The sequence below is a fragment of the Salmo salar genome, chromosome 03 (genome assembly GCF_965601325.2).
Source record: "Salmo salar chromosome 03, fSalSal1, whole genome shotgun sequence".
Taxonomy (NCBI): domain Eukaryota; kingdom Metazoa; phylum Chordata; class Actinopteri; order Salmoniformes; family Salmonidae; genus Salmo; species Salmo salar.
Window position 1 is genome coordinate 8195822 of NC_138293.1, and position 19307 is coordinate 8215128.

Sequence of the window (19307 nt, forward strand, 5' to 3'; positions counted from 1 at the left end):
AAAATGTCATTCAAAATAGCAATGCAAAACACTTTGCTTATTTGTCAAATCCTTCAGAATCTATGTGTTCTATTTGGCCTGGTTAAATGAAGGTTACATAAAAAATACATTAAATGTTGACATGAACCCAGTTAAAGCCAGTGAACATGTCTTCTATTCAACAATCTAACGTCAAATAAATATACCAACATAAAATTATAATTGACACATCTCTTCTCTCTAGCGGGCCAATATTGTGTTGGAATGCACAACTCCACTTCATGATAAGCCTAACTTCAAATATGCTCAATAGGCTACTACATTTTAAGATGATAAAATATGATGAACTTTCTTCGTTGTTATGACATTTTGTCATATCTTCTGAAATGCTTTTAAATGGTTAATTGTACTCATAAGGTACTGAATTAAAAACAAACCAAAACAACAGACCTTATAAGGATAGAGACAAACAAGGAAGCATGCAGAGGTGAAGAGGAGATAGAGGAGGGGTATGAGACAGATACACTATAAAAGCAGAGAGCGGTGAGTGAAAGAATTAGAAAGTCAAAAGAATAGAAAAGAAAGAGTTCACACTTTGGTAAGACAATTGTTTTACTTCTTGTATCCATTTTTTGCATCAATCTTTTATTTTTCTCCTTTAGCTAACTTATGCTCTTTCACCTGTGTTAATCAATACAAACAAACAGATAGAGAGACAGACAGACAGAAGACAAGATGAAGGTCCTACTCGTTCTGGCGATGATGTTCCTCGGGGCCTCTGCCCACCCCTGCCCCCATACCTTTGCAGGTGAGCATCAATGCTATCATGATCATGTCAAACCCAGAGTGACTACTGTATACTTTGAGTTTGGAAGTGGTGTTGTTTTCAGTTTTAATTGTCTTTAGGGGTAAAATAACCAAATTATGAAAGAGGTTGGTTAAACATTTCCAGTTAAGATAGTCTGTTTATAAGGAATTGACTTAAGTCACAGAGTAACATATTTCTAATGTAAACTACTCAGAAGTGGTAGGGGGTATGTTGAGTCATTTTTTACATTCAGCATCACTACATCATAGTATTCTTTCTAACAAATATATCTACATATATCTCAAGATGTTGTGTATCCCTGGAAATAATCAGAATTCATGTAAACATAACAGTTTTGAAAACATAGCTTGTCCAAAAAAAGAGGTCTCAGGGTATGGGGTAATAGAGAATGGGTAAGTTGAGCCGCCAGTTGTCTTGAACGGGGATGTTGTGCCAATTCATAGGCAAGTTCTCTACATTTGAGTCTACTAAACCCATGAAAATGTCTGCCGGATTCTTGATATGTTTAATAAGATCAGACTCCATGTCATGACTCTATCAGACTCTATCAAAGCCTCTCTTTCTCACAGGAACATGTTTGTTTTCTTGTTTGTCAATGTTCCTCTTCAGTGTCACTCTGTCAATTTTTCCTCCCTAACTGCTGCTTGAATGGACTTTTTCCCTTCTCTCACTTCCTTGGCTGCTCTTTCAAGAACCTCAAGGGAGGCTAGACCCCTGCTTGTTTTGCATTTGTATACACGGGGCATGATCGTGCATTTTTATTGCTACAGAGCAGACACTACCTTGAGTTCATATGCATGACAAATGGAAAAAATACTATGCATATTATGTATAAAACTGACTAAATGTAATTAGCATTTGTATGGGGTGTGTTGAGCTATTGGCTTAACTTGTCCCTGGCCAAATGACACAATTTACCCCAAAGCAACCATTTTGACTGTATTAGCTCATGCAGCTACAGGGATGCACTTTCATGCTAGGTTTAGGACCTCATTTTGTTGCTTATAGAGACCCCAACTGATATATGAAAGAGTCTTAAAACAACCTATTTTGTTTTAGATACAAGCACCATGAAATCTATAACACAATACATTTATTTGACTTTGTGGAATTCCGTTTTTTGGAACTAGCAACACTTTCTCCATGTTTCTTCCTTCATGAAATGATGACCACTTCCTAAATGTTTGGTCACATTCATTTAATTAATGTCGTGTATGGTTTCCTAGAAACAAGGGGTTGCTCAACTAACCCGTTGGCACAACGTACCCCACTCTCCCCTACAGCCTTACCTCTGTTTTACTTGCTATATTATTAGCTCTGTCTGTTTGTATCACTTGTTTTCTCTCTCCTATCTCTCTTGTTCTCCCTCTTTTAGATAATTCAACAGTTAAACTACTAGAGAATTATGTCATTGAGCAATGCACTGGTCATGCTGCTTGGTACAAACTGGGGTCCTACTGTATTAAGCACTTCAACCAGATGTTGGACTATACGTCAGCTGAGGTAAATTCAGACTTCTCTCAGGTTTTATCCCACGTATCCATGATGTCTCAGTTAAAGGTAGACATACAGTAGTGTACCTCACCACTGGGCACAGATGTCACATCTAGTTTTGATGGATTGAGTTGTCAAGTATCGTGAATTCAAAGTGAAATAAACAACAATTTGAACCATGTCATTGGATTTAGGTTAAACTTTGGGTGAAAAAAAATCCTAAATTCCTGTACTGTACGCTAATGACTTTTTCCTAATCCAACCAGTTTTCCACATTGATTCAATGTCATCAGAAGGAAAAACATAGATTTTTTGATTGAAACGACATGGTAACAACTTTGATTTGATTTAACAAGTTTGTGCCCACTGGGTCTATATCTGCTGTGTGATTTTACCTCCATAAGTAACTCTCAAAGCATCATCAATATTAATCCAACTCTAAATATGTTTTCTCTGTTTCCTTAATGTCTACATCACACAGAATCACTGCAAATCTGTGAAGACTGGTGCTCATCTGGTATCAACCCACAATGCTGAGGAAAACAATGCCCTGGATGAATTCACTCAGTGGAGCAGCCGACAAAACCCTCGCATCTGGCTCGGTGGTTATGCACTAACTGACCCTTCACAGGTGTTAATAATCATAAGAACTAGTGGTGGGCACCAAAATCCATGATATCGATATTGCTTGATGTATCAATATGAGCAAGGCATATCGTGATATTGGTTTATCCCTTCCTGTTAACATACACTTTTATGTAAAAGGGAATACATGATTGTGCCTCTCACAGACCTTCTCACAGGCTCTCAACTGAGCATACATAATTGCCTGCTATTGGGCCATCGACAATGGATGGAAACTGGTTGGGTGGGTTTAGGCTTCTAGAACATTCACACCTGGTCCAATGGGCAATCAGCAAGCCGTTGTCTAGACTTCATAGAACCGTGGAAGTCAACAGAAAAGTGAACATTCATGTGGTTGCAAGGTTGTCATGAAGCCAGTATATACACTGAGTGTATAAACATTAGGAACACCTTCCTAATATTGGTTTTGAAAGCATTCCACAGGGATGCTGGCAAGGGAAATGTTGACTCCAATGCTTCCCACAGTTGTGTCAAGTTGGCTGGATGTCCTTTGGGTGGTGGACCATTCTTGATACACACGGGAAACTGTTGAGCATGAAAAACCAAGCAGTGTTACTTTTATTCACACACTCAAACCAGTGCGCCTGCCACCTACTACCATACCTCGTTCAAAGGCACCTAAATATTTTGTCTTGTCCATTCACCCTCTGAATGGCACATATACACAATCCATGACTCAATTGTCTCAAGGCTTAAAAATCCTTCTTTAGCCTGTCTCCCTTCCTTCATCTATACAAATGTAAGTATATTTAACAAGTGACATCGATAAGGGATCATAGCTTTAACCTGGATTCACCTGGTCAGTCTATGTCATGGGAAGAGCAGGTGTTCCTAATGTTGTTTACACTCATTGTATATCAATATTGTTTGGGGAAAAAATGCAACTGTATTGACATCAACTTTTTGATATCGGTGCCCATCACTAATATGAACTGACTAAAATGAATCTCAAAACAAGTAGTGTTCACTGTTCAAATTGGCCATCATTAGCAAAAGCAGGTGGGCAACACCAGTTATACCCCCTTGCTTGCCCCTATGTTTTGGTCAGTTATATGTCCTGCTCTCTCTCTCTCACAGGCTAGCAACTTCCTCTGGGCCGATGGGTCTAATATGGATTTCTTTGCCTGGATTCAGGAACCCAAGCAACCATCCGGTGATGGACGTTGCATGGAGATGAACTGGCTCGGTAAGCAAGGGATAACTGGCTGTGGTTGGAATTGTGCTGGTGAAACCTTTACATTTCTACTGCTTGAGTACTGGCACTTCTTCTAGAATATTCTGGGACCTTTTTTTTTATTCCAAAAGGTGTTGTGGGGGTGGGAGGCAAGAAAATGTTTCATTTTATTTTTGTTTCTGACATATCATGACATATTCTAAGAATACTATACATTTCTTTCATTTAACGTCTCCATCTCTATTCATCTTCTCAGAAACCGGCAAATGGAATGATAAACCATGTAGCCAGAAGAACTTCTTTGTGTGTGCCTTTAAACCTGACGGAGGCTGCCCAAGAGTGGAAGATACCGATAGATTGGAGCCTGAGGTGTCTCAGTTGAATCCGATGACAGATGAGTAGTATATACCTGTCAGATATGCTTTGCCTTATATAGCTTTAGTCTCAGACATCACAACGACACCAGGACCCTGTAAAACGTTAGAGAAAACCCATGGCTCAAAGACAAAGCTTTTGTTGGATTAAAGATTTCCACATCACAGTCAGTTTCAATCCACCCAAAGTATGAATTTCTGATACTGGTTGTATTTGAATATTCTAAACACATTGCATTTGAGAATACTATATTTTGTCAGAAAACAATGTAACCCAATCTATTTTCTGGATGAATGGTGTTGATATTGCTTCAGTTGTTTGGAAGATGAGACATTACGCATTGCTTGGTTAGCAAATAAAAATGAATATTTTCATCCATCTTATCCATGACCTCCCTCTCTTTTCTAAACTGGCGATTCAACAAGTGTCTCCACAATTCCCTCTTGTGATTCCTCATGCAGCTGTAGGCCTATACATTTACCACAACTATTCACTTACTATGTAGACAGACAGTAAGTAATGCACTTCAAATGAGATGAACCCAATTCAATTCCCTAAATGGATATGTGCTGGTTGGGACAACATGCCACGAATAGATGATACTTTAGTTAACATCCACTATAAGATTAAAGGATGCTGCATCAGAGTGAGGGGCTGAAGCAGCCTTGACAGGTTAGAGATGGACAATAGGTTGAACCCATAGATTTAGAATGAAATCCCATACCTTCCCATTCATTGCCCTGTTGGAGTAGTGCACCCAAACAGAGAGCATGAGTGATTGGACTTCAATACATTTTCACGCAAGGCCACTTATTTTAAAAACAAGTAGACGCTATTGTAGCGTCGTTAGCTTAGCTCTGCTTTAGAAAGATTATACTCAAATCAGTCACATCGTTGGTTTAGAGCGCAGCTGTGCATTAGGTTAAACGTGATTGCTCTGTCCAAACAAGAATGAGTTCAGCTGAATTGCTGCAAAACTGTTAACAAGTCAAGTGTCTGTCCAATCAGCAACCTCTGATAAATAATGGGAAGGGGGCCGGTGCGGTTTTAGACACATGAACCAATGTGGCGTGCTTCTTTACATATGGCCAAAATATGTTTATCTTGTTATTAGAATTGCAGACTTCGCCCTCATTACAGGTAAACTGTCAAATTGTACAAATGCTGTGATTCCTTATAAACACGAGGGTTTCTCATGTGGAATTGCAAGGATTAATGTAGCCTAAATAAAGATGAGATTGTAGTTACATGAAAACATTTGTATTATTTGCCTTCCAGGTTTCTATTTTATGGAGCTCGATTGGTGAAATTAGGCTACAGAAATGATTGTAAATGAAGATGTTTCCATAATTGAATGATTTCTAATGAATAGCCTTGTTTTACATGGAAATGCTAAAGAAATATTGGACTTCCACTGTAGCCTAGGCTAACCTAGTCTTGTTTTCGATGGTGAGAGTTAATATATTACCCTGTTCAATTTAGAGTTGATCATTTAGGACATCTGTCTACAAAATTGCCCTGCATGGCACAGCCTAGTATTATAAGGGTGTACGACTTTCAAAATTGCTCAGTTGGTAGAGCAGGGTGCTTGTAACACCAGGGTAGTGGGTTTGATTCCTGGGACCACCCACATGTAAAATGTATTCACGCATGACTGTAAGACGCTTTGGATAAAAGTGTCTGCTAAATGGCACATCATATTATTATTATTATTATGTCAATGTGAAATAAATTGTAGTAAGATAATGTGTAGAGAATGAGTTTTACATTCCTTGATAAATGATGGTTTATTTGTCCTAAAACATGTTCATGAGGTTAGTTCAGCCACAAACCGCAGCTGAAACACAACTTGCTCTTCCACTAATGGTACAAGAGTAATTTTTGACTGTGCAATTGAAATCAAGGTGAGAGTGAGGTTGGCTCTAAAATGCAGGTGCTGGGGAATGCAGTGCAATCAGGTTTAGGCAACTGCCTTATCTAGCCTTATCTCCTAAAATGTGGGTCTGAACCACTTTTGAAGGCTAAAACACAGCTAAACTAAAGACACTATAACAGCTGCTTGTGTTCACTATTCAAATTGATCATCATGATAAAATCCAGAAGAGTTGTCATGGCCCCCCAACTGCTTCTGTCCTCATGCTTGGTCTCTGTCTGTCTGTTCTCCCATAGCCTCACCAGTACCTCTGCACTGTCAGATACCTTTCACCTTATAGCTTAGTCTCAGACATCACAACCACACCAAAACTCTACAAAATGTTAGAGAAAGCCCATGGTTCAAAGACAAAGCCTTTGTCAGTTCAAGATTTCCATCACAGTCAAGATTTTACAAAAAGGACTGTGATTAAAAAGGCTAAACACAGTGTACTTGAGACTTCTGTACATCGATTTCTTGCTCTTTGTGAATCTATTTTCATAATGAATGATGTTGATATTGCTTCAGTTATTTTAATTTGAGACATCATGCATTGCTACAAATATCTTCATTCACCAATAATCTTTGCCTGACATTTTTTGGACCTGGCCTCATACCAATATTTAGCAGGCTGATGGGGACAAATACCAATACACCCTAATGTCTATTGGTGTAATGTGTGGGAGGAGTAGCCGACCAGGAGGATGAAGATAATGATTACAGTATATTATGAAGGGGCTGAAATCGGAGGACATAACGTTTCAGAATGTTCAGATAGAAGTGCAACATGTAGAACAGATATGATTGACACGCACGACTCAGCCCGTACTCTACACAGACTGGTGAGGCATAACCAATCAGAGCTGCAGTAGGCCTATATGCAAATAGACCATTGCCATATATGGATTTGTGCCATTTACTTTGATCTGGACTGTGTTTACAGCTGTGGTCGTGAGTAGATGTGCTTGTTTAGAGATCACAGTGAGAGCTGCATGTAGCCACATGTGCACATTTTGTTCATATCCTTTGCCAGTTAGTGAGTTATTAGCCAAGTTATAGATCATTTGTAGTCAGCAATATGGGAGGGATTGCTTCCTACAAGAGCTCAAAACGTTTACATTTCTTTTCATCTTTGAAAAGCAAGTCAAGTAAAGAGCATTTTTATGTCTTAAAGGGGCAGTGTTGTATTTTGAGACAGGCTTGAATAAGTTAAGTAGCCAATAGGCAGAGTGTAGCATAATTTGTCTGACTCTCTGTAATAATGCATTCTATTTTGTAAAGTGGTTTCTTGCATCAAACAACAACACAATTTTCAGTCACCTCCTTGTCTGAAGGACAAGTGGTTAAACAGGTTAATGTCAACAACTGGGGTACTGATCTCCCTCCATCTGATGGTTTCACCACTATTATGGTTGTTGTGGACAGATTGTCTAAATCCTGTTGTTTTATCCCTCTCTGTGGTCTCCCTACCACTCTCCAGGTCGCTGAGGTACTGTTCCAGCAGGTCTTCCGGAACTATGGCCTTCCGGAGGACATCGTCTCTGACCGTGGTGCCCAATTCACATCACGGGTATGGAAAGCCTTCATGGAGAAGCTGGGGGTCACGGTCAGCCTCACTTCCGGGTACCGGCCTCAGTCTGACGGGCAGGTGGAGAGGATGAACCAGGAGCTGGGGAGGTTCCTGAAGAGTCACTGCTAGGAGAGGCAGGGGGAGCGGGCACGATTCCTTCGGAGTACGCCCAGAATTCATTGCGTCACTCCTCCACCGGGCTGACTCCCTTCCAGTGTGTTCTGGGTTATCAGCCAGCCATGGCTAAATAGACCCCGAGCCAGACCGAAGCTCCTGCGGTTGACGAGTGGTTCAGGCACGCAGAAAATGTTTGGAACGATGCCCAAGTGAGGCTCCAGCGCATCGTCCGCCGCCAGAAGGAGCAGGTGGATCGCCACCGTAGTGAGGCTCCCGTGTTCCATCCTGGTGATCGCGTCTGGCTCTCCACCAGGAACCTCCCACTCCGCCTGTCCTGTATGAAGCTGAGCCCCCGGTTTATGGGGCCGTTCAAGGTCCTCCAGAGGGTCAACAAGGTGACATATAGATTACAGCTCCCCACCAACTACCGGATCTTACCCTTTTTTCATGTTTCCCTCCTCAGGCCGGTGGTTCCTGGACCCCTGGCTGATGCCATCCCCACGAGACCCCTCCGGAGGCCTCCCCTGGACATCGAGGGAAGCCCCGCCTATGCCGTCAGATCCCTCTTGGATGTTGTGGGGGTCGGCTTCAGTATGTGGTGGACTGGGAGGGGTAAGGTTCAGAGGAGCAGTGTTGGATTCCGATGGATGACATTCTAGATCCCAACGTCATCTGAGATTTCCAACTTCGCAATCCACACTGGCCCGCTCCTCACCCTCGAGCTGTCCCCCTGACCGGTGTCAATCTTCAGCTGGAGCTGGGCGTCAATGGGGGGGGTATCGTCACGTCTACTCCCGCTTTGGCGCTTGATGTCGCCGGTTTACTAACCACCGGTCCTGGTAACCGATCATTATGCACACCTGTGCCCCATCATTAGTCTCACCTGGACTTCATCACTACCCTGATTACTTACCCTTTATCTAGCCCACTGTAGCATTACTCATCAGGCAGTATTGGTTTTGGTTACATTCAGTACGCTTCTCCTGTTTTGTATATTATTCATGTTTATTATTATTAAACTCACCTTCTGCACTTGTTTCCTGACTCCCTGCGTATACATTACAGTTATGATCAAATAGCTACAGTAACCTACTTGGCTGTAACTTAAAGCAGATACAGCCTCAGTGTTCACAGTAAACGTGCACTGGAAGTTACTGAATATTCAATTTTGTGCTCAGCAGAGCTGAAATTTGCTCAGTGCCGGAAAAAAATTGAGGGAACATTGGTGGCCACGCATGACGCCAACTCCATCAAGTTTGCTGACAACACAACAATGGTAGGCCTGGTCACCAACGGCAATGAGACAGCCTACAGGAAGAAGGTCAGAGAACTGGCAGTGTAGTTCCAGGACACCAGAGGTTTGGAGAGGGTCAAGAGCTGAAAGTTCCTCGGTATCCACATCACTGAGGACTTAACATGGTCCTCTCACACCAGAACAGTCGTGAAGAAGGCACGGCAATGCCTCTTTTCCCTCAGGAGGCTGAAACAATAAATGTGAGGAGCTCTAAATTAAAACAACTTAACTTCCTGATGAGCCAGGTCACATGACAGAGGTCAAGGTAACATTAACTGGGCATATCTAAAACAACCAGCAGGGGGAGACAAACACACCCAAATGGTAAATGAATACTCACGTAACAGAACGACTATTGATTTGATGCATTACTCCATTACGCTGCTGTGTACTGATTATTGGTTGCCATTACCATTAGAATGTTATCTATTTCTAATCTATTTATCCTGCTACTGGTCACTATTACTCCTGTTTACATGTATATATTACCATCAGTATATTACCATAAGTATTTACACTGAGTATACCAAACAGGAACAATTTCCTAATATTCAGTTGTGTCAAGTTGGCTGGATGTCCTTGGTGGACCATCCTTGATACACATGGGAGACTGTTGAGTGTGAAAAACCCAGCAGAGTTGTAGTTCTTGATACAAACAGGTGTGCCTGGCACCTACTACCATACCCCGTTCAAAGGCCCTTAAATCAGTTGTCTTGTCCATTCACCCACTGAATGGCACACATACACAATCCATGTCTCATTTGTCTCAAGGCTTAAAAATCCTTCTTTTACCTGTCTCCCTTCCTTCATCTATACGGATTAAAGTGGATTCAACAAGTGACATCAACAAGAGATCATAGCTTTAACCTGGATTCCCCTGGTCAGTTGATGTCACGGAAAGAGCAGGTGGTCCTAATGATATGTGCACTCACTGTATATCAATAGTGTGTGTATAGTCCCATGTGGCTCAGTTGGTAGAGCATGGTGTTTGCAACGCCAGGGTTGTGGGTTCAATTCCCACAGGGGACCAGTACAAAGAAATAAAATGTATGAAATGTATGCATTCACTACCGTAAGTCGCTCTGGATAAGAGCGTCTGCTAAATGACAAAAATGTATGGGGAAAGAATGCAACTGTATTAATTGACTAAAATGAATCTCAAAACAAGTAGTGTTCACTGTTCAAATTGGCCAGCAAAAGCAGGTGGGCAAAACCAGTTATACCCCCTTGCTTGCCCCTATGTTTTGGTCAGTTATATGTCCTGCTCTCTCTCTCTCACAGGCTAGCAACTTCCTCTGGGCCGATGGGTCTAATATGGATTTCTCTGCCTGGATTCAGGAACCCAAGCAACCATCCGGTGATGGACGTTGCATGGAGATGAACTGGCTCAATAAGCAAGAGAGGGGAGGGATAACTGGCTGTGGTTTGAATTGTGCTGGTGAAACCCCTACATTTCTACTGCTTGAGTACTGGCACTTCTTCTAGAATATTCTGGGACCTTTTTTTTTATTCCAGGTGGTGTTGTGGGGATGAGAGGAAAGAAAATGTTTCATTTTATTTTTGTTGATGACATATCATGACATATTCTAAGAATACTAATCATTTCTTTCATTTAATATCTCCATCTCTATTCATCTTCTCAAAAACCGGCAAATGGAATGATAAACCATGTAGCCAGAAGAACTTCTTTGTGTGTGCCTTTAAACCTGACGGAGGCTGCCCAAGAGTGGAAGATACCGATAGATTGGAGCCTGAGGTGTCTCAGTTGAATCTGATGACAGATGAGTAGTACAGTGGGGGGAAAAAGTATATGATCCCCTGCTGATTTTGTACGTTTGCTCACTTACAAAGAAATGATCATTCTATAATTTTAATAGTAGGTTTATTTGAACAGTGAGAGACAGAATAACAACAAAATAATCCAGAAAAACGCATGTCAAAAATGTTATAAAATGATTTGCATGATTTGCAGCATGATTTGCAGCTTTTTATATACAAAGCCTTTTACATTTAAATTTAGCTCGTCATGCATATTTTGCTTTTAGCGACCCGCAGAAATAACTTTGAAGGTGAATAACCCCAAAATATAAAATCCTCAAAAATTGTTACTAGAAACCTGCACCTCTGTCAATAGAGCTCGATGCTTATGAATCAGATTTATAATGTTATGTAATCCGACTTTAATGTTGATGATATGTTCAAGAAAGAACCCACTGAACAATTAATAACATGAATTATCATATTTCTATTGGTAAAATGTATTTTATAATACAAGGAAGTGGAACTTCATCACCAAAGCAATCCCTCTTGGCAGCGTGGGTGGACTCCCTACTTAATTAAGGCACTGTTCTTTCACACACCGGACCCATAAAGCCAGAAAGAGTTGGCAGCCTTTGGCAGACAAGATGGCCTACCTGTGGCTGCTCTGAGGCCCCTCTCAGCATGGCCAGGTGGGTGAGCAGTCTGACCAGGATGAAGGGGGTGAGGGACATGTTTTTGGTGTCCAGGGTGTCTGGGTTGTCCCTCCTCTGAGGGTCTCCCAGGATGTGGCCAGTCCTTGTGAGATCTCCCCTAAGAGGACACGTTCAGTTATTGGTCATGACATGAGATCTGGAGCCATGTATAAAACGGATCAGAAAACACTCTAAGAAAAAAAGGGTTCCAAAAGGGTTCTTGTCTTCGTAGGAACCCTTTTTGGTTCCAGGTTGGACCCTTTGGGGTTCCATGTAGAACCCTCTGTGGAAAGAGTTGTACATGGAACCAAAAGGGTTCTTCAAAGACTTATCCTATGGGGATAGATGAAGAACCCTTTTTCTAAGAGCGGTGGGAGTGCTGGTCTAGGATCAGGTCCCTCCTGTCCATATACTTTAGTATTATTTTAAAGGCCAAACTGATCTTACATCAGCACTCCTACTCTGATGCTTTGGCAGTAATATCACTGTTGGGCCCTTAGAGAGCTGACTTACTGCTGTAGCTCCATCTTCTGGAAACCAGTCAAGGGAACATGGTTCTCCCCTCCAATCTCCACCCTACACTCTAGACATTGTGCCTTATGGGTGGGTTGACCACACTGCAATAGAGTGAGTAAATCAGTTGGCTGTTTGCTTAGCTAATGAACATAAAATATTTACATGAAGAACTTTGCTTACCTTATCCACAACACAGGGGTGACCATTCGGACAAGCTGTTGAGATTTGAGTCAAAACTGAGCTTATTATTACAGAAATGTCATTGTTTTTAACCCAAAATTGTATTAGCTGAATCTGAAAATAACAATTAATTTATATGTCTATACTGTCTATATGCTTCCTGTAGCACGATGTTAACAAATACAATTTCACAGAGGTGTAACTCGGATGATTTACTCAAAGTTCAAGTTACAGTACATGCATTTATCAGGTTAGGATTCAAAATGTCTGTACTTACAGTACCAGGAGAGTCCATAATCCACTTCACTCTGTGTTATAAGCCTTTGAGCGACAGCCAGCATGTCCTCAGGCATTGTGGGTAGAAAGGCACTCTGTTGGGATAGACATAAGCAGATAAAGACAACTCTCACAGTCAACAAGGAGAAAGTCAATGTAAGATATTGACAGGTGCTGATGAGAATCATACCAGCATATTGTTGGGAGACAGGCCAAGCTGCTGAAGAGGTGTGAGCAGCCCTTCTGTCCCAGTGAGCAGCACAGCAGACATGTGGACAACCAGCTCTATAAGGGTATGCTCCACACTGGACCGGTCTGCCAGGACACTCAGTCCTCCCATCCTGTTGTGAACCAATTCTTTGGCAAAGTCCCTCACTTCCCTGCAATTTAGGTACCTTGATCCCTCGATGAAGTCCTCAAGTGCTTTGCATTGCTGGAGGAATAAAACAAAGTCAGCCATTTTGGATAAATGTAATTGGGATTTTCTGAAGTCTACAAAAAGTCAATATAATTCAAAGTATAACTATTATAACATAAAAATCAGAATAGTTTGCCAACTCTATCGTTAGTTGTGGGCTAACAGTTTTCCCTCTGATGTGGAGTTGAAGGAGATGGTCTAACGTGTATAGCTTAGGGGTGGGGTAGAGGCCTGTCTTCCTACCTTAGGGGAAGGGGTAGAGGCCTGTGTTCCTACATTAGGGGTGGGGTGGAGGCCTGTCTTCCTACCTTAGGGGTGGGGTGGAGGCCTGTATTCCTACCTTAGGGGCGGGGTAGAGTCCGGTCTTCCTACCTTAGGGGCGGGGTAGAGCCCTGTCTTCCTACCTTAGGGGCGGGGTGGAGGCCTGTCTTCCTACCTTAGGGGCGGGGTGGAGGCCTGTCTTCCTACCTTAGGGGCGGGGTGGAGGCCTGTCTTCCTACCTTAGGGGTGGGGTGGAGGCCTGTCTTCCTACCTTAGGGGCGGGGTGGAGGCCTGTCTTCCTATCTTAGGGGTGGGGTAGAGCCCTGTCTTCCTACCTTAGGGGTGGGGTGGAGGCCTGTGTTCCTACCTTAGGGGAAGGGGTGGAGGCCTGTCTTCCTACCTTAGGGGCGGGGTAGGGGCCTGTGTTCCTACCTTAGGGGCGGGGTGGAGGCCTGTCTTCCTACCTTAGGGGTGGGGTAGAGGCCTGTCTTCCTACCTTAGGGGTGGGGTAGAGCCCTGTCTTCCTACCTTAGGGGTGGGGTGGAGGCCTGTGTTCCTACCTTAGGGGAAGGGGTGGAGGCCTGTCTTCCTACCTTAGGGGTGGAGGCCTGTCTTCCTACCTTAGGGGTGGGGTGGAGGCCTGTGTTCCTACCTTAGGGGTGGGGTAGAGGCCTGTATTCCTACCTTAGGGGTGGGGTAGAGGCCTGTGTTCCTACCTTAGGGGTGGAGGCCTGTCTTCCTACCTTAGGGGCGGGGTAGAGGCCTGTGTTCCTACCTTAGGGGCGGGGTAGAGGCCTGTCTTCCTATCTTAGGGGTGGGGTAGGGGCCTGTCTTCCTACCTTAGGGGTAGAGGCCTGTCTTCCTACCTTAGGGGTAGAGGCCTGTCTTCCTATCTTAGGGGTGGGGTGGAGGCCTGTCTTCCTACCTTAGGGGCGGGGTAGAGGCCTGTATTACTACCTTATGGGCGGGGTAGAGGCCTGTCTTCCTACCTTAGGGGTAGAGGCCTGTCTTCCTACCTTAGGGGCGGGGTAGAGGCCTGTATTCCTACCTTAGGGGCGGGGTAGAGGCCTGTATTACTACCTTATGGGCGGGGTAGAGGCCTGTCTTCCTACCTTAGGGGTAGAGGCCTGTCTTCCTATCTTAGGGGTGGGGTAGGGGCCTGTCTTCCTATCTTAGGGGCGGGGTAGAGGCCTGTCTTCCTATCTTAGGGGTGGGGTAGGGGCCTGTCTTCCTACCTTAGGGGCGGGGTAGAGGCCTGTATTACTACCTTATGGGCGGGGTAGAGGCCTGTCTTCCTACCTTAGGGGTAGAGGCCTGTCTTCCTACCTTAGGGGCGGGGTAGAGGCCTGTATTCCTACCTTAGGGGCGGGGTAGAGGCCTGTATTACTACCTTATGGGCGGGGTAGAGGCCTGTCTTCCTACCTTAGGGGTAGAGGCCTGTCTTCCTATCTTAGGGGTGGGGTAGGGGCCTGTCTTCCTATCTTAGGGGCGGGGTAGAGGCCTGTCTTCCTATCTTAGGGGTGGGGTAGGGGCCTGTCTTCCTACCTTAGGGGCGGGGTAGAGGCCTGTATTACTACCTTAGGGGTGGGGTAGAGGCCTGTATTCCTACCTTAGGGGTGGGGTGGAGGCCTGTATTACTACCTTAGGGGTGGGGTAGAGGCCTGTGTTCCTACCTTAGGGGTGGGGTAGAGGCCTGTATTACTACCTTAGGGGTGGGGTGGAGGCCTGTGTTGGCTGCTCGGTACAGACTGGTGACTTCTCTGAAAAGAGACAGCAGGACATACAAGGTCCGCCTCCTTGCAGGTGCAGTACATCTCTACAACAAAACAACACACAAAGATGAGGACAAATTCACCAAACATCCATAAACTCTTAGGTTAGAAATAGTTTTAATAAAACTAATACACACACACACACACATTACATACAGTGGTATTGAGTTTAGTGGAGTTAAACTAATACCTGACAGGTATCCTCAATCTCCTGCACACTGTCCTCTAGTACTGCTTTGGCAACAGCCTCGCGGATATCCTGGTAGTCGTCTCCATAGACGAGATACTGGTCCATCTGGCCAACATCTTCATTCTGCATACAAGACGATGGAAGACCCTGATATCTAGAACATCGTCCTTCACAGTACTAGCTAGGAAATACACATCATTGTATCTAACCCGCTCAGGTCCTCTTTAGAAACATGTTTGTAAACAATAGAGAACAGGAAACAGGACCGATGGGTAATTTCAACAGTTTAAAACAAATGGAGTTGTATGAAACGTTTCATGAAACCCTGTGATGTACCTGCTGCTGCAACTCTTCAGGAAAAAGCCACCTGTACTTCTCTGTATCCTTCAGCATTCTCTGGACATACTCTACACCGTGCTGGCTGCTGACGTTGCGGATCAGGTAAACCCGGTACCAGTCGTTCTTACTCTCCTTACACAGGCTCCTAACAGCACACAGGAACTCCTCGACAACATCCTGAGGATTTTCACATTCCCCTGCACACAATGTGAGGAACCGAGGACAGATCTTGGATCAGTCAGTCAAAGTGATTGCAAGCATTCTTTATAAAACATTCCGTATAAAAAAACAACTATAATTCATTTACACCAACATGCACAATTTTTAAAGCAACAAGGATCAGAATTCATGACGCCATATTGACTGAGTGTTTTTACCAGACTGTATGCTATGGAGCAGGTGTGCAGCCATGTCCAGGCATAGACGGACCCTCGCGATCTGTTGCAGGTACTCTATTGTGACGGTCTCAGCCGACGCAGTGACAAAGTCCAGGAAGTGACGCAAGAACTCAGTCTCATTCTGCAGGTAGGCCTGCTGATCTGCAGGCTTCTGGCATTCATGTGGCTTTCTGTCGAACATGGAGTCCTGCAGAAAAACAGTTATAAACATCTATTCTATTTATTTAACCTTTATTTATCCATAAAGTCCCGTTGAGGTTAGAAGACCTCTTTTACAAATAGAATAGTGATAGCACTCCATTGATTTAGGGTGAAATCCTGTCAGATCCTACCTCAAGGCAGTTGATGTAGAGCGCATAAAGTTCATTTTTATCCTCTAGAATGTTGCTCTCTTCTATCAATGTCAAATACTGCTGCAGATATTCTTTGACGTCATCAAAGCTAAAAAAAAAAATTAAAAATTAAAAAAGAGTTAATTTTCAGTCAAATGTTTGATAACATCTGAAACCAACTGAATTGCATTGCTGGTTACAGCAGCATTGCAGTGATACACTACATGACGAAAAGTATGTGGACACCAGCTCGTCAAACATCTCATTCCAAAATCATGGGCATTAATATGGAGTTGGTCCCCCCCCCCCCTTGCTGCTATAACAGCCTCCACTCTTCTGGGAAGGCTTTCCACTAGATGTTGGAACATTGCTGCGAAACTTGCTTCCATTCAGCCACAAGAGCATTAGTGAGATTGGGTACTAATGTTGGGCGATTAGGCCTGGCTTGCAGTTGGCATTCAAATTCATCCCAAAGGTGTTCGATGGGGTTGAGGTCAGGTCTCTGTGTAGGCCAATCAAGTTCTTCCACACCGATCTTGACAAACCATTTCTGTATGGACCTCGCTTTGTGCACGGGGGGCATTGTCATGCTGAAACAGGAAAGGGCCTTCCCCAAACTGTTGCCACAAAGTTGGAAGCACAGAATCGTCTATAATGTCATTGTATGCTGTAGCGTTACGATTTCCCTTCACTGGAACTAAGGGGCCGAGCCCGAACCATGAAAAACAGCCCCAGACCATTATTCCGCTTCCACCAAACTTTACAGTTGGCACTAAACATTGGGGCAGGTAGCATTCTCCTGGCATCCGCCAAACCCAGATTCGTCCGTCAGACTGCCAGATGGTGAAGCGTGAGTCATCACGCCAGAGAACACGTTTCCACTGCTCCAGAGTCCAATGGCGGCAAGCTTTACACCACTCCAGCCGACGCTTGGCATTGCGCATGGTGATCTTAGGCTTGTGTACGGCTGCTCGGCCATGGAAACCCATTTCATGAAGCTCCCGACAAACAGTCCTTGTGCTGACGTTGCTTCCAGAGGCAGTTTGGAACTCGGTAGTGGAGTGTTGCAAACAAGGAAAGACAGTTTTTACGCAGTAAACGCTTCAGCACTCAATGGTCCCGTTCTGTGAGCTTTTGTGGCCTACCACTTCGCAGCTGAGCCATTGTTGCTCCTAGACGTTTCCACTTCACAATAACAGCACTTACAGTTGACCGGGGCAGGTCCAGCAAGGCAAACATTTTACGAACTGACTTTCTGGAAAGGTGGCATCCTATGACGGTGCCATGTTGAAAGTCACAGAGCTCTTCAGTAAGGCCATTCTACAGCCAATGTTTGTCTATGGAGATCGCATTGCTGTGTGCTCGATTTTATACACCTGTCAGCAACGGGTGTGGCTGAAATAGCTGAATCCACTCATTTGAAGGGGTGTCCACATACTTTTGTATATATAGTGTATAAACAACATTTATTTCCTGGTTCACTCACGTGTACTTGAGCAGAAGCTTGAGTATCACTGATCGCACCACAGGATTCTTGTCCATAGACTCATCAAATGGTGAGAAATCTTTGGTGTGTATCTGACTTTGTGCTGGTACAAATATAATACATATCAGAACACAGATAAAAACATTTTACTGAGCCACAATCTTCCCTCTGGTCTGTTTAATGCTTAAAATGTCAAAAAGAATACAGGAACAAATGGAATCTAAACTCTATAATTTTGGCTAGTGTGTGTGTGTGTGTTGAGGGTACCTCTGATGAGTGGGATGGGTTCTGTCTCAACCATGAGGAAGGACAACAGGTGCAGGATGACACCTTTTGATGGGGGGATGTTGTCCTTGAAGCACACAGTAGTGACCAGGTCTATGAAAAACGCATTGCAACTCTGCCTGAACTGAGCGTTTAGTGTGATGCAAGCTCTGCAAAACCATAGTAGACAGATTAGACAGATAAGACGGTTAACAGGGAAAGACATGTCCTTTATCATTGGTTATCCAGATTTAAAAAAAAGGGTAAAACACACCCACCTTATGTCCTCAGTCACTTTGACCTCGAAGTCATCTGGGAGTTCGTGTTTGCACGTGGGGCAGTACATTTGGCCTGTGTTGAGACATCCTCTGACACAGGTCAGACAGAACATGTGGTGGCAGGGCAGGTCCACGGGGTCTTGTGGTTCCCCCATGCACACACGGCACTGGAAACCAAACCTAAAGAGAAAAAAATAGCTGCCGTTATTAAACATCAAATTCTGTATACAGCTTATCAACCACAGCGAATAATGTAGACATATAATATGAATAGACTTTTACACTAAATAAATTATATCATATAGACTTACTTGCAAATCAGATCACTTGCTTTTTGCTTGCAAGTCTTCAGTACTGTAATGATGGCCGCAAATGGTTCCTCCGATTTTACGTCTGAGTTTTTTGCCAGAATCTGCCACACGAGATAATTAGCAGTCACATAGATTAGTTAAAATGACATCCAACCAATTGAGTTGATTTCAGTTGAATGTTTTTTTTTTAAATGACATAGTTGTCGCCCATTACTCCCATTGGTTTTTAGCTAGTGGTGTCAAAAGTTAGCTGAAGTTCCAGGGTTAGGAACCGTTTAAACATTCACTTGTAAAATACTGAATTTATCCTTTACGCACAAAGTTCAATGCAATGAGAAAATTGCAATACGTTAACATAGTTCAAGAGCTCAGGTTGACATTTACATTCATTTCCATCCCATATTTCAGGTTTAGCAACCATCAGACTTAAACTATGTAGAAGTA

The 19307-nt window shown here is 43.5% G+C and overlaps 2 protein-coding genes across 2 annotated transcripts; one reads left to right on the plus strand and one right to left on the minus strand.

Moving 5' to 3' along the window:
* The first annotated feature begins 513 nt into the window (after positions 1–513).
* On the plus strand, positions 514–4879 carry LOC145877533 (C-type lectin lectoxin-Thr1-like). The gene is made up of 6 exons (XM_082973240.1): positions 514–577; positions 687–787; positions 2184–2311; positions 2784–2933; positions 4025–4133; positions 4378–4879. Exons 2-6 carry the CDS (start codon positions 715–717, stop codon positions 4521–4523), a joined length of 606 nt encoding a protein of 201 aa, XP_082829366.1. The 5' UTR covers positions 514–577; positions 687–714; the 3' UTR covers positions 4524–4879.
* A 6846-nt stretch (positions 4880–11725) lies between these two features.
* LOC145877469 (E3 ubiquitin-protein ligase rnf213-alpha-like) lies at positions 11726–18958 on the minus strand. The gene is made up of 14 exons (XM_082973044.1): positions 18864–18958; positions 18553–18732; positions 18278–18444; positions 18011–18113; positions 16525–16633; positions 16172–16379; positions 15792–15991; positions 15456–15578; positions 15199–15309; positions 13005–13247; positions 12816–12909; positions 12539–12573; positions 12356–12459; positions 11726–11960 (listed from the first exon to the last, which is right to left on the minus strand). Exons 2-14 carry the CDS (start codon positions 18705–18707, stop codon positions 11726–11728), a joined length of 1887 nt encoding a protein of 628 aa, XP_082829170.1. The 5' UTR covers positions 18708–18732; positions 18864–18958.
* Positions 18959–19307: the final 349 nt, after the last annotated feature.